The sequence below is a fragment of the Alosa sapidissima genome, chromosome 15 (assembly GCF_018492685.1).
Source record: "Alosa sapidissima isolate fAloSap1 chromosome 15, fAloSap1.pri, whole genome shotgun sequence".
Lineage (NCBI taxonomy): Eukaryota > Metazoa > Chordata > Actinopteri > Clupeiformes > Clupeidae > Alosa > Alosa sapidissima.
In genome coordinates, this window is record NC_055971.1 from 7,978,524 (window position 1) to 7,993,591 (window position 15,068).

Below are 15,068 nucleotides of genomic sequence, written 5' to 3' on the forward strand. Positions count from 1 at the left end.
ACACACACACACACACTCATATATATCAATTAAATGAGCATCGGAGATCCTGGTCCATTTCTGATGTGCAAGCAAAAGAGAGTGCTGACACATATGAAACCATAACCATCTTTTTTTTCTTAGTCAGAGGAATGTTTAGCAGTGCAATGCTGTTTCAAACTTTGGAATTGATTTAAAAGTGAGTTACTACTGAGCAGAGGTAAAACAAGAAGAGTGTGAGTGAGTGGTAATAAGAGAGTGAGAGAGAGAATGAGAAAAAAGAAAGAAAGAGAGAGAGAGAAGTGAAAGAAGTCAACACTGGATGATAATAAGCCACAGGCAGTGTGGTGCATTTCTCTCTGTAAAGGACAGCTTTGCCCAGAGCCTGGAGCTGCTCAAAGGGATGGACATGCCATAAACTTTATCACCCTTTTACCCAAGCCTCTTCTATCAATGTTTATGATCAAAGCCTGATAAAATAATAATAAACAAAACAATCTTTTCCTCAGGCAGGCTACTGTGTCTGGATGTTATAAAGAGCTCTGGACCTGATTAAGCGATAAAAGGACTGCATGAGTTCAAGTTACAGGAATGTGTGAGTGTTTGTATGTGTATGTGCGTGTACATGTGTGTGTGTCTGTGTGTCTGTGTGTGTATTTGTGTGTGCATGTGCATATGTGTGTGTGTGTGTATTTGTGTGTGCATGTGCATATGTGTGTGTGTTTGTGTGTGAGTGTGAATTTGTGTGTGTATTTTTGTGTGCATGTGCATATGTGTGTGTGTGTGTGTGTAAGTGTAAATTTGTGTGCGCATGGGTGTGTGTGTGTGTTCCCGTGTGTGTGTGTGTGTGTATGTGTGTGCATGTGCGTGTGCATGTGAGTGTGCATGTGTGTGTGTGTGTGCGTGTGTGTAAGTGTAAATTTGTGTGTGCATGGGTGTGTGTGTGTTCCCGTGTGTGTGTGTGTGTGTGTGTGTGCATGTGAGTGTGCATGTGTGTGTGTGTGTGTATGTGTGTGTGTGTGTGTGGGTGGGTGCGGTGTGTAAGTTGGGTGATGGAGTGTACCGTAAGGCTTTCTGCAGTCTCTGCATGCAGTCCTGAGCCAGTGGGTGGTGCCTCTTGGACTGCAGGAACCTCTGGACATGCGGCAGCAGGACGTTACTGGGGGGGAAGAGGCCAGTGCACAGCCACAGTAGCTCCCAGCCCTTCTCCTCACTGTACCTGTACACACACACACACACACACACACACACACACACACACACACACACACACACATACACACACACACACACACACACACACACACACACACACACACACACACACACACACACACACACACACACACACACACACACATACACAAAACACATCAATATACTGTTCACAAATCTGTACAGCTCCACCAATAACTATTTACTCCATTCGGAAATGTGTACACACACACACACACACACACACACACACACACACACACACACACACACACACACACACACACACACACACACACACACACACTGACATAGCCACATATCCCTACTTTGCACTAGACTTACTTGACATGGTTTTCCGTCAGCTGTTTGAGAATCTGAGAGAAGATCTCATCTTTGAGCGGCTCTGCCTTCAGCGCTCCCTCAAAGATCTGGTCAGTGAGTTCGTTGACTGAGCGCGTTCGCTTCGAGGGGTAATCGCCCATATACTTCATGATGGGTGCATTCAAGTCAAGGCCATTTCATTACAAAAATACATCGCAATCTCCATCATTACTAATGTGCATAATCCTTGTATTTTTCCCTAAAATGTCCTTTTAATGGACAAAGTGCACACCATGTTGCATATCCACCTGTCCTGAAAACTGACTGGTAACCTTTACAGAATGTTTAACAATGCAGAATACATGCGGTGAAACAGGATGTGACAGCACTAGTCCTGACAACATTACTTGTACTGAGCTGAGTGGTGATCTTTGGAAGCATGCTTGCGTGCTGTGCTAGCGGGTGAAGGATATCAATGAAGGCCATGCAGGCCTCCTGGGAGAGCTCCTCGTGGCCCAGCACCTTCTTGAGCAGCGGCTGCTTGAGGGGCTCCCTGGTGCAGCACCACAGCTTGTCCTTCCCCCGGTTCTTGGTGATCATCACGCGGCTCAGGGTGTGCTTGGGCGGGGGCCTAGACAGACAGATAAACACACACACACACACACACACACACACACACACACACACACAGAGGCTGAGTGGAAGGGTGCAGGTGAGAGTGGGGCTGAGGACAGGAGTTTCAGGAGTACTGTTGAAGAAATGAGGCACTAAGGAAGGTAATACAATAAAATCTGTTATATCTGTTGAGACATATGAGATATTTTTATACTCATCTTTAGGCTTTTTAAGATGTATGTACCTTACCTTTTAAGTGCCTCAGATGTCTTTAACAATACTACATGAAAGTTGCTAGGGGATCAAAACCCACGTACTGAAATGTAGTTTCCCACACTGCTGGGTCACATTGGCCTTATGTGTCTGCTATTGGTTAATGTAACCTCACAGCGATCATGGTACCAGAATACAACTAGACACATTCGGCTCTTTTCTTTTTCCAGCAGTAATGCTGCTATGTCTGACAGCGTGTCTGATCACCTGAAGTGGTCGTAGGAGAACTCCTCCAGCGTGTATGGCTTCACCTGCTCCTCCTCGCTCCCCGTTAGGGTGATGTGGGACAGACGGATGGACTCCTGACGCTGGTCTGGCGTCATGGTAACCAGTGCCTGAGTCACGCGGCAGACAGGGGTGTGTGTGTGTGCGTGCGGTAGTGGGTGGGGGTGGGGGTTGGGAGAGGGAGTTCAGACAAAAGATTCATCAGTCACAGGGGAGAGAGGCAGACTGAAGCCCTGCAGCACAGAGACTAATGGCAGACGGCACTTCAGTCCGTCTGTCTGCATTTCTCAGAGGCTAAATCATGCTGAAATAGCCTCAATCACCCCCAATCAAAACAGCCCACACAGAACAAGACTGCCTGCAGCCCATTAGACGTCCAAGCCATAAACCATGTTTGGTGAAATAATGGCTGAGTGCTGAGAGAGCTGTACTGACCACTATCTCCGGCGGAGGTTTGGTGACTGTGGGCAGGACGTAGACGCAGTCGGACGGAAAGTCTCCTCGCTGTTTGGTGCGGTCGTTGATGCCGTGGGCCCAGCCGGACGTCATGACATGCTCCCCTGTATCCTGGTCCAGGAGGATGAGGTCACCTTTGGCAAAGCTCAGGAAGGTGGAGTCATCACCAGCTGAAGGGAGGACCACAGATCCATACATATGTGTTTATATCACTAAAGGCATACACGGGTGTCACTGAGTTTAGAAACCCACAAACATCAATGTATTACTTAAATAGAAGAGCTGATTTTGCCTTTGTTTTACACATTGATAACAGGCCTACTACAGGATAAGTCTATGAATTAATATGATACAAATTCTGTATAATATCAACAGCATGGCAAAAAGTCTGTATACAAAAGTCTGTATACAATACTTTATAAATACAGACTATATAAACATCCATCTACAAACATCTACATATATTCTCATGGATGTCTGTGGGCTTCAGACTGGAGGCTTCCACCCACCAGGACTGGGGTTGTCCTGCAGGGCCACCACAAACTTGGACCTGTTCCTGAGGCCCTCTAAGAAGGTGACCACCAGCTCTCGGATGTCCTCTGCATTATTGGACGTGAAGGTGTACTCATCGCCCTTGATGGTGGCTAGTGTGAAACTCTGGCCCTGAAGTTTCCCGCCTCTGTAACGACACAAACATGAGATTAGATAATTGTTGGAGCACTGATGAGCTTACGTAATTAATGACATTGGCAATTAAAGGATTTGAAGGAACCTTCAAATAATTTGTTCCATGTCTTTGTTCCAAAACAATTACTCTATGATGAGTAAAGGTCAAAAAGCCTTTATTCTAATATTCTTATCTCTTTCCGATATAAATCAACTAGAAGAGTTTTAATTTCAGAAAGGTTCTCATCAATTATTTCCAAATTATTTTCATCCATCCCCTTTCAGTCGAGGCTACATGAAAGGTACTAGCGCATAACAAGGATCTTTGTCACAAGCAGCAGTACCCACATTCCTCACTGTTATTACGCTATTATATATTCATGCCACCACGGGGCTGTGAAATGTATCTCTGTATTCATTACAGACTGAGCCATAACAACAGCATACATATTCATGGGCTTCTGGAGAAAACTGCGGTTGCAGCCATCTCATCTCATCGGGGAAGACATATTTCAGGTGTCAAGTGCAGAGGAGGAGAACAGACGGGTACATAATGACTTCTTACCACAAACCTCAGAAAAGACACTCCATGAGCAAACATCCCTGTTCTTTGTAAACATCTGTGAAGTATGGGTCTTAGCTAACACATTTTACCTGCTGCTAGAGACGGCCGTGATCTCAGGGAAAGAAAGTTCCAGAAGGACCTGTTCTTGCTCGTCCACAAAATAAACTCCGGTCCAGTTGACTGCTACTATCACGTCATTCTTAGGCAGGCTTGGACCTTAATGATGAAAAAAAAAAGGAGACTTCACCCATCACAGATCAAATCCAATTACTACTACGCAGTACAGTTATTAGCCACTTATAGTACCTGAGAATTTAAAGGCCTCGTAGAATCTTGAGAATAACAAAGGCCACTTGTATCGAGCAAAGTCCACCACCTCCTCCTTGACCTTTTGTGGGTCCATCCTATTCTGTGCATAGATGCCCTGCAGGGAAGAGACGCTCAAGTTTTAATGTAGCCCCAAAACATGAATAAAATTACCAGGTTATGTTATTTTATTTCCAGCATGCTACCATGGCAATTTTTCATTCACAGTCTGGCTTCAGATAGAACACAACACAAAGATAAACACGGAAGGCTGATGATTTGTGAAGGCATTTCACTCAGACTGTCCCAGACTCCGACACTTTCTGGCAGTTAATATTCAGTGTGTGCTGTGCTGGCATTCTGCCACCAACAGATGAGCACCTTTTTATGGGCGGCCATGATGAAGTGGGCCCACTTCTCCACGGTCTTGGCCGTGCTGATCTCGCGGTCGGGGATGTAGGAGGGGATGAGGCTGATGAGACGCTCCACCAGGATCTCCGCGCCGTAGTCCACGTAGTATTGCTGGGAGGCCAGCTCCGCCAGGTCTTCCTCCTCCAGGAAGAGAGAGGCAGTGCGGGAAAAGACAGCACGGAAGGAGGGTAAGACAAGACGACAGGCAGGACAAAATGTAGAGAAGAACGCAGTCCAAGAACGCAGACAACGAAGAAAGAACAAGGAGGCAGAGAGAGAACAAGCACAAGGGAGATTCCCTCCTGAAAACACCACAATCTGACAATCAGGGAAAATCAGTTACAGTAACAGCATTGTTGTTAAAAAAAAAAAACGTTTTTACCTAATTTCTTCATCATTTCAAAAATGTTTTGCCATATTACAGTACAACTAACTACTTTATCAGTTCATTTATTCTATATTAATTTGTAATATTGGGTGTTAATTAAGTATTCATTATTCACTTAATATTAGTCATTTTGCTATGCCACTATATTGTATATAAACACAATCCTATGCAAAAACAGCATAACAACACAAAGTAAACCCACACTGTGCATCAGGCTCAGAGTAAGCCACTTACCCTATCGCAGCGGTACTCTCCGAACTTGACCCCTCGCACCACCTGCTGGTAGATGAGGTTGGTGGCCACGGTGTCCTCGGCCGGGTTGTGCCACGGCGTGAAGATCTCCTTGCGGAAGAACAGCCGCCAGGGTGCGTTGCGCTCCTGGGCGCCCTGCTCCTTGGCGTACTGCTCGCACTGGGACACAGCGTCCATCACGTGGTCTCCGCCGCTGCCCAGTGAGGACACCTGCAGAGAGAAGCCATGGAGGGGGACACCAGAGGAGTCAGAAGGACCGCAGTGTCCTGGATCGTCTGGAACTTCTTGTGATGAGTAGCAAAGGTGGGTGACCCAGCTTCAGAAACTAACATTTCTCCACCACTAAGTTGTTCCAACCATTCACTACAGTAATTTACTGTGTATTAGTCCCATTGTTTATAAACCACAGGACAGTGTTTTATACAAGTAAAAAAAACTATATAACTATAAAACTATATAAATACCATAAAACTGTAACTGCCCCTTAGCATTAACCTCATCGGTGAAGAAATTTTAGATAGATAGATAGATAGATAGATAGATAGATAGATACTTTATTGATCCCCAGGGGAAATCAGTAGCATACAGACAACACACACACATTCACTAACAGCAGAAAAAGTAATTAAAAGTATATAATATAAAAACACAACTAAGCAATAAGGATAGTAGAAGATAAAGAATATACTAAATATACTAAAATACAAATTATACTAACTAACACTTAATCTAAATCAATTCTAAAAACAGTATCCACATACTGTAGTGGTGATTAATCAATCAAGAGGCACTTGCAATGACTTGCAAAATCAACGTATAAACCGTGGCTAATAGTTACGGTAAACCAGTAGATTCTTTAGCACAACTCCTCAGCCAGGTAGATCAGCTAAATAGTGAAATCACCTGTGTTAAGTGCCTTAAGTGCACAGATAAAAGCAATACCTGGCAAGGATTTTTACTTTTTGAGGTGTCTAGTGTAACTAGTGTCAGTGTGCACTTTCGTGTGAACTATGCTTTTACTTTTTGAGGCCACGGTGATTTAAACTGTAATGCTATTAGAGTGCACTTTTGTTTTAACTACGCTCGTGTGTACCTTGTCAAACAGGGCGATGTAGAGAGAGAAGCCGAATCGGTCCCTGAGGTTGATCTTGTCGGAGAGTGCGTTGCACAGCTCTCTGGCTGTGGTGGCCGAGTCTGTCAGCAGGGTTTTAGTCGTCCCGTCCATAAATGTCACCGGAAGCATGATGGGCTTCTTAGACTTGGTGGCCTTGAAGGGTGGGTTGGTGGGGGGGGGGGGGTATTTAACATAAAGACAAATTAGATACTGGTACAGTGTGTACAAATGGTCCGAAAGAGACAAATGGCATGTTTAGCTAAGCATTGGAAGAAGTGCTGATGTAGTGGATGGAGCAGTGGGGGGTGGCCGTGAGGCTCCTGGGGGGGTGTACCTGCAGCTCCAGCCAGGATGGAGGCTGTGTCCGCGTGCTGTTCACAAAGGTCCTCCTGAGACGCTCCTCGCAGTAGGGGGCGTAGCCAGGTGGGCCCCCGCAGATGAAGTTCCTCAAGTACTGCAGCATGACACAGATGTAAACAATGAGCTGCTTTTAGATAGGTGTGTGTGTGTGTATGTGTATGTGCGTGTGTGTGTGTGGGTATGTCTGTGTGCATTTGTGTATGTGTGTGTGTGTGTGTGCATGTACATATTTAGAGCATGGAGATGTAATCAAATAAAAAATGTGTGTGTTTGTTGCGTGTATAGTATACCCAAATGCAACATGTTTTCTAATGATCATATTGTACACTCTACTTTTACACAGTTTTAAAGAGTAGAGGGTTGGTAGATGAGCCTCTCACCTTTACAAACTTGTCTGAGGGGGAGAAGCAGCCCACACAGAGGGACATGAGGATCCAGCCACGGGCGTGGCTGCTCTTGGATGGGTTCTGGCTCAGCTGCTTGCAGATCTGACAGTAGATCTCATCTCTGTGGACAAGGGTCAGAGGTCAGGGGAGGCCATAACTGCTGACGACACCACCATCCACAAGGCATCATGGGATACTGGTGGTGGTGGTCACTGACAATGCATTTTGTCTTATTCTCAGACGGCAAAATCCCTGCCATTGCAGGTACCCTTTGCCGTATAGGCAATGTGTTTGCGAGCGTTTGCAAACAGACTGAGGAGGTAGTTCTGCGCGAACATACAGTGGAGCTGGGCGTGAGCTGGACGAAGGGTTACCATGACAATGGAATGATTACATCAAATCGTTCAAATGTAACTGTTAAGAAAAAACATGGTCGTCATGAACGTTCGCCACTGTTTGCCCAATTTGAACACAGCTCTGGTCACCTGACCACTCATCTGGTCACTTAAAAGGGTCTAAAGACATATCTGTTCAGCATACATTGAATTAATTAAGTGTTTTTTATGAGTTATGGTTTGTATATTATGGTATTTGTTTATTTTAATTAGGCTTTTGATCATTGACATTATTGTTTATTATTGCTATTTTCCTTAATGTAGTCTTGCCAACATTTTAAACTGTTCACTGTTCATTTGTAACTACTGTATTGTTTTATTTGTAAGTTGCTTTGGATAAAATCGTCTGCTAAATCATAACCATAAAAATAGAATAAGTGATAGTAAGCTTGTGCAGATGAGGCTTTGGAGTCCAAGATTGAGGAGACTCATCGAACTGCTGATTGAGGGTGTCTGTGGTTTGGCCACTGACCTGAGGGCTGGCCGGAGGATACCATTGCCGATGATGAAGTGCAGCTTCTCCAGGTTGGACGTGGGCCGGTCCTCCAGCATGCTATTTCCGTGCATAGTGTACTCGCCATCATTCAGACGCTTGGTCACCTACGGGAAGGGTGCCATTTTGATATGACAGTTGTATCGCTCCCCATGCCCCTCCGACTGTTAGAACCATTGATTGTATGACAGCAAAGAACTGTTTGCAAATCTAAAAATGTATGATAGAGTGCACACTCACCTCCTCAGTAATCTTTGACTTCTTCTTCAGAGTGAGAGACACAAGCTTGTGACGGACACTGCTCCTCTTGTGAGTGTCAATCAAAGCGTTCTGCAAGAGACCAATGGCATGTGAGGACCTTATAAATCTCCTGATGGTTAAGACCATGTTGCCATTATGCTGTCACTACATTTCTTCCTTGTAAACTGCCTGGTGGCCCATGAGTGGCTCAAGACAAGTAAGATGTATAAGTAACAATGCCTCCAATAGTATACAGTAGGTTATACATGCACACTAAATACTGCACTAGAACACAAGAACACATTTCATTCCTTCCCACTTCAACTATGCATATTCTAAAGTTTTCCAGAGAATTAGATCCAGCTTCATGTGAGGTGGCTTTACTTGACAATCCTCTTTTTCCCCACATGAGTTTTTGCTTTCCTTCTCTCCAACTTATTTTCAATGAATCCCCTCTCACCTCCCCCTCCCCCTGAAGGGCTTGCAACTCTCTCTTGTAGGTCTTCTTGCCCAGAGTTTCGTAGATCTTGGTCATGACTGGGATCTTCTCACTCCCATCGCTGATGGCTGTGTGGTACTTAGGCTCCGGTAAATCTCCCATGAACCTCAGCACTGTGATCCAAACAGCCAAGGCGGCCTACAGAGAGGGGTAACGAGAGAGAGACAGAAAGAGATAGAGAGAGAGGGGGGAGTGAGGTGGAGAAGCTGAAGTAAATGAAGTATGCAGTGTTTCCCATACATTGACTTATTTGTGGCGGCCCACCACAATATCAACATTGACCACCACACAATGATTTTCCAGGTTGTGCTAAATTGTGCTTAAATCTAGTTAGCATCATAACCACGCTGCGCTAATTTGTTAAAAACTGCTGCATTAAAGTTAATTCTGCAAACTTACCACCACAAATAGAATTTAATTCTGTGGGAAACACTGGTATGGGATATAAGAATGAAGTGTAGCATAAAATGCTGTGTGTGGGACTAAGCGAGGATATCCCATCAGTGAGACAGACACATACCAGTTGATCGCCCTCATCCTCGTGGAACAGCAGGGGTTGTTTCAGAGGCCGGCGGACGTATGTGTGTGTGGTGGTGCCCTGGAAGTACGTGGCAGCAAACTTGGCAAATTTGTATTCAGATAAATCATCCAGGTCGTCCTCCGGCAGAGGATTAGCCTCATCTAGATCCTCCTCCTCCAGGCCCTTCTGAGAGCTCTCCAGATCCTGTCCAACACACACACACACACACACACACACACACACACACACACACACACACACACACACACACACACACACACACACACACACACACACACACAATTATCAGATTCAGATACTATAGTATAACTACTATAATTCCGTTACAATAAAGTCTACATGAAAAAAAAAGAATTTGTAATCAGTAAAATTCAGCATGTATGTAATTCATATTTTACAAAGTGATGCTGTCATTTGAGTTGAGTTCTTGCGGTATGTACCTCAAACCCTGCTGGTGCTTGCCCCTCCTGGCCCGGAAACGAGTTGGTGGTGCCCAGGAAGCCGAACATCTTGTCCACCATGTCCGAGTCGTTGACGGGCTCCTGGCGCGCCTTCTCCACCTGCTCCACCATCTCCTTCTTGCGCCGCGCGTCCTCGCGGTCCTTCTGCTCGCGCTCGGCATCCTCGCGGGCCAGCTGCGCTAGCCGCTCCTGGTGCTTCTTCTCTGCCTCGGCCTTGGCCCGCTTGGCGCTCATCTGGTAGCGCAGCTTTTCCTCCTCTGCCAGGCGAATCTTCTCTGCCTCCAGGCGCCGCCGGTACTATCGGAGGCAGACATAAATAAACAAACAAACAAAACAAAACAACAACAAAATCATTCCTAAAACATCCACAACATCCAAGAATTAGTCTACTACCATGAGAATGGGACAGATTGGACAGATTGGTTTTGACGAGCATGGCTTGCAAGTGTATTTGTATGCATGATTGATTGTGGAGTCTCAACAAGTATTTCTGTGACCTTTACAATATGTGGAAAGCCAGCATGACATTTAAATACAAAGGGTGAAGCTGTAACGATGGCTCCATTTCAGGCTTTGACGATAAAGGGAGTGGCAGAGAGCCGAGTGTGATAACGTGTGTGTGTGTGTGTGTGTGTGTGTGTGTGTGTGTGTGTGTATGTGTGTGTGTGTGTGTGTGTGTGTGTGCTCACCTCTCCTTTGAGGCGCTTGTAGAGGCGGCGGGCGATCATGGCCCTGGTGTGGGTCTGGAGAGTGATGACGGCCCACAGGCGGTGGCGGAAGGCCCGGCGCACCAGGTAGCCTCGGCAACGGGCCTGGTAGAGCGTGATGCGCTGGCGAGCCACGTGGTACGTCTGGTAGAGCTTCCGCGAGCGGTACAGGGCCTGGAGACGAGCGAAGCCTGCACGCATCTGAGGGACAAGAACAGGGCTTCATTACACAGAGACAAGAACAGGGCTTCATTACACAGAGACAAGAACAGGGCTACACAAAGACTGACAAGGTCCCACCACTGACGAAGGTCCCTAAATATAGTAATATGTAATCCCAAAAGTAATATCAAATACCAAAATGCCAAGTACATCTTAAAACATACACTAATATAACAGAGCATATTGTACTAACACCAACTACTACTCAGTAACTAAACACACTTCATAACAAATTAGAACTGTAAAAACACTTCCATTCAGTGCAGTATGGTGTCAGCGTTAGTTGTTTTATTTAGACTGAGGAGGACATACCGCTCCATAGTTCTTGCGACAGTGATAGCCCCTCCACGTCTTCTGGATCAACACGGCTGACTTCCTCATTCTAAGGAAATTAGACCTGAGAGAAGAGTGAGGATACTTCTAAATCACTGACTTCCTCAGAGGGCTGCCACATGCATATTAGAGGTCACCAAAACCAAACAAAGCCCACTTAGTCCTCTACTATTCCAGTGCTTACCGGTCCTTGAAGCCCCGAACAACCTTCTGAATGAGGATGACCTTGTCTGTGATGGCCTTATCTCGCTCTATCTCCAGCAGCATGTCATGATGATCCTGAGAAAACACCGGAACAATGAGAAGAGTACACACTAACACCAACCTCACATACACTTCATTTAAAACATGCCCATTAAAACAAACTGAAATGAGTGGTAAGTCTATCACATACCAGAAATGCATATTAAACAGATATTGTGAAAACTGACTGTTTTTTTATTTTGATATTATCTCTCCCTCTCTCCCCCTGCTGTGCAGTCACTTCCTGTTGGGAAGTGCTGGCACTGGCCTCCCCTCATCCCTGTCGCTCTGGGCTTTCCTGTTTCACTGGCTGTATGCTCCGATAAAAGCCTAGCAGACTGCCAGAGTAACCGTGGCAACAAAGTAACCTCTGACCTTAACTCCGCAGCTTTCTTTCCGGCATCCTACAAACCATAACAGAGATTTGAACCGCCCATATTGCCTGACATTGCACCACAGTGTTTAACAAGGTCCCCTGACACAGTTGCTGTGTGTGGAATAACATTGGTAATGTATTTCTATGATTTGTATCTAATTGTCTGGTTGTCTGCTTGTTTTGCTTCATAGATCTTTGTTGTATGTTTTCCATTCACACCTACAAAGGTCAAAGGGCAAGATAATACCGCATGAGCCCTACTTTAGCGGAACTGTAGTTCCCTAGAATTTCATCCAAAGAGATGAGAGCCATGGATATCCTGCTAGCGATGTGTCTGGAATTAGTTCTAATTCCATAGTAACCTTGAGGAAGATCTTTGTCTTTCCCATTTGCCAGTCATCGTCTCTCCCCAGGACGGCCACAGCGATCCGATGACAGGTCCCCCTCAGGTCCTCCTGGGTTTGGGGAGAGGAAAGACGCAAGGCCATAAAGATGTCAGAAACTCAGCAGAATGGCTAAGAATGCAAGTTCCACCATTTGTCTTCTAAAGGGGTCTCCATAACAAAACTAAGAAGCCTGATTTACAACCATCATTCAGGTCAATCACTGTGGAAGACAAGCATTCTCACAAGCCTAGCTTCGTGAATTGCAAGAGTAGTAGTTCTACTGTATACCTATCCACAACATTTTTATTAAATTACTGTTTGTGATTGTTGGACTTTTTTATTGCATTAATAGGACAGTTTTTAGTAATGAAGGTTACAAAGACCTGAGACAGTCATTCCAACAAGTAAAACACTAAACACTTACTTATAGCTCTTAATGGACAACTGGCTATTCACCTGTTTGTAAGCAGGTTTCACTCCAGGCATTAAAACCCGGTACCGGTCCACAAACTCCACAAACGTGTACCGGATTGGGTAGCCTGCCCGACGGATCCGGATGGTCTCCATCATCCCGGAATACCGCAGCTGCCGGACGCACAGCTCCCTGTCAAACAGCTAGACACAAAGAGACGTCAGTTAAGTTGCGCCAGAGGTACACTTCACGATGTGGATACCGGTTACCAAACAGACTTGCCAGAAATCTTACCTCAAAGCCTTGCTGACTAACTGTATGAATGTACTTGCACATAAAACTGTGAAACAACTTTGTGAATCAGTGACCCTGCAGGTTTCCCTCACATCACAACAAACCTGTCTTCAAAACTAATTTCCACAGACTCTGTGAAGTCCGTCCAGCACTACGGCAACCCAGCGGGCTCACTCACCATGGGCTTCTTGAACTCGTTGGGCTTGATGCAGCGCACGAAGAAAGGCTGGCACACGCTGAGCGTCCGCATCAACAGTTCCAGAGAGCGCTTGAACTGACTGCTCAGAGTCGGGGAGCGCTTCCTCGTCTCCGCCCCCTGAGGTACGGGAAACAGCAGTCAGGGCATGGACACACACACACACACACACACACACAGGCACATACACACACACACACACACACACACACACACACACACACACACACACACACACACAAACAGGCACACACACACACACACACACACACACACACACACACACACACACACACACAGACACACACACAGACACACACACACACACACAGGCGCGCGCGCGCATGCACACACACACACACACACACACACACACACACACACACACACACACACACACACACACACACACACACACACACACACACACACACACACACACACAAGACATTGGCACTGACAGACACATACACTCAGTTACAGTTCCATATACACAACAAGGTGACACATCACGTGGTGAACACGTACACAACCCCTGTCCCAGAGTGGAAGGAAACAGAGGTCAAAGGAGGATCTGCTTAGCTCTTCCTGGCTAACGGCACACAATCTCAGCCACTCTCTCTAGTCAGCTGTCCCTGGGCCTTCCTCTTCCCCCTCACAACACCACACATTCTCTCCTCTCCTCTGTTTCATCTTCTCAAATCTGAGTGGCCTCTGTTCTCAAACAGGAAGCATCGGCGGCTCAGTGTTTTATTCTTAAACTGACCAAGGTCATCCCTCTCTTTTTTTTAAAAAGGAAAGAGAACAAAAAGAGGTCATTCATACGGCAATGTCATAAGAACAGCCGTCAGTAGAGCCTTACTCTGCAAAATAGCTCCATGTCACATTAGAGAAGAATATAAATGGACACTGAACATGTTGGGACTAAAAAAGCTGACTAAATGCTTCAGGCAGGCATGGGCAATAGTGACAGGAAAAGTCTTGATGACCTAAAAGCATTACAATGAAAGTTAAGTACTGCATGACAACCTGACAAAGGACTGTGGCACTTGAATCATGCATGTTAAGGAGGAAATAATTAATGGTGCAAATGGCTGAGCAGAAAACTGCAATCTCTTACACTTCTGAGCAAATGAAGCACAGAAACGAAGTGAAGAAAGGAGTTGGTGCACATTTACCAAGCCTTGCTGAACACACATGCATATCGTAGTGGATTAGTAGTAAATAGTGAATTTGGTTGACAACTGTGTGCCTTTGTTAAATGTGAAATATGAAATTGTCTGCTCTGTTTATTTGAGTAGAGCACAAACAGCAGATGACAGAGGAGACAGAGAGAGATAATGAGAGAGATGATGTCATTGTGTGGGTGAGGGTGGTGTTTGTTCAGGTGACAGAGAGGTGGCACAGATCTGTGTTTGGATGGGAAACACAAATATATAATGGCACACAGGCATGGGGGGGACATGGTTGGGAATGGTGATGGTGATAATGACTACCATTTCCACTGTCATTTTTACCTTAATAAGAGGAGGGGTGCCTGGCTGGCCCATAGTGCCACCAGGCACGTAGCCACAAAGAAACTATGTAGGGCCATATTTGATAAGAGAGGATAGAGAGGGAGAGAGAAGGGAAAGAGACACACTGCCACATTAGTTTCATATCACCAAATGTTATTAGAAATTTCAATTTGAGAAAAGAATGACAATGTTTGATAAGGGAGGAAGCAAATAGGTAA

At 45.5% G+C, this 15,068-nt stretch overlaps 1 protein-coding gene across 4 annotated transcripts in view; it reads right to left on the reverse strand.

The window, feature by feature from the left end:
- Nucleotides 1-15,068, reverse strand: part of myo7aa (myosin VIIAa) — a 33,431-nt gene that overhangs the window by 5,817 nt on the left and 12,546 nt on the right. For 2 of the 4 annotated variants that reach the window (XM_042063301.1, XM_042063299.1), the window contains 24 exons: nucleotides 13,316-13,453; nucleotides 12,888-13,046; nucleotides 12,408-12,500; nucleotides 11,611-11,705; nucleotides 11,406-11,490; nucleotides 10,854-11,072; nucleotides 10,144-10,461; nucleotides 9,683-9,886; nucleotides 9,124-9,300; nucleotides 8,664-8,753; nucleotides 8,403-8,530; nucleotides 7,530-7,656; nucleotides 7,124-7,243; nucleotides 6,769-6,942; nucleotides 5,658-5,885; nucleotides 5,006-5,176; nucleotides 4,625-4,742; nucleotides 4,408-4,534; nucleotides 3,597-3,766; nucleotides 3,067-3,257; nucleotides 2,614-2,741; nucleotides 1,992-2,149; nucleotides 1,540-1,693; nucleotides 1,043-1,198 (listed from right to left, as the gene is read on the reverse strand). In XM_042063301.1, coding sequence (XP_041919235.1) covers nucleotides 1,043-1,198; nucleotides 1,540-1,693; nucleotides 1,992-2,149; nucleotides 2,614-2,741; nucleotides 3,067-3,257; nucleotides 3,597-3,766; nucleotides 4,408-4,534; nucleotides 4,625-4,742; nucleotides 5,006-5,176; nucleotides 5,658-5,885; nucleotides 6,769-6,942; nucleotides 7,124-7,243; nucleotides 7,530-7,656; nucleotides 8,403-8,530; nucleotides 8,664-8,753; nucleotides 9,124-9,300; nucleotides 9,683-9,886; nucleotides 10,144-10,461; nucleotides 10,854-11,072; nucleotides 11,406-11,490; nucleotides 11,611-11,705; nucleotides 12,408-12,500; nucleotides 12,888-13,046; nucleotides 13,316-13,453 — 3,728 coding nt within the window. Of the gene's footprint in view, nucleotides 1-1,042; nucleotides 1,199-1,539; nucleotides 1,694-1,991; nucleotides 2,150-2,613; nucleotides 2,742-3,066; nucleotides 3,258-3,596; nucleotides 3,767-4,407; nucleotides 4,535-4,624; nucleotides 4,743-5,005; nucleotides 5,177-5,657; nucleotides 5,886-6,768; nucleotides 6,943-7,123; nucleotides 7,244-7,529; nucleotides 7,657-8,402; nucleotides 8,531-8,663; nucleotides 8,754-9,123; nucleotides 9,301-9,682; nucleotides 9,887-10,143; nucleotides 10,462-10,853; nucleotides 11,073-11,405; nucleotides 11,491-11,610; nucleotides 11,706-12,407; nucleotides 12,501-12,887; nucleotides 13,047-13,315; nucleotides 13,454-14,850; nucleotides 14,914-15,068 lie in introns of all 4 variants that reach the window. The other 2 variants (XM_042063298.1, XM_042063300.1) reach the window with 2 other exon arrangements.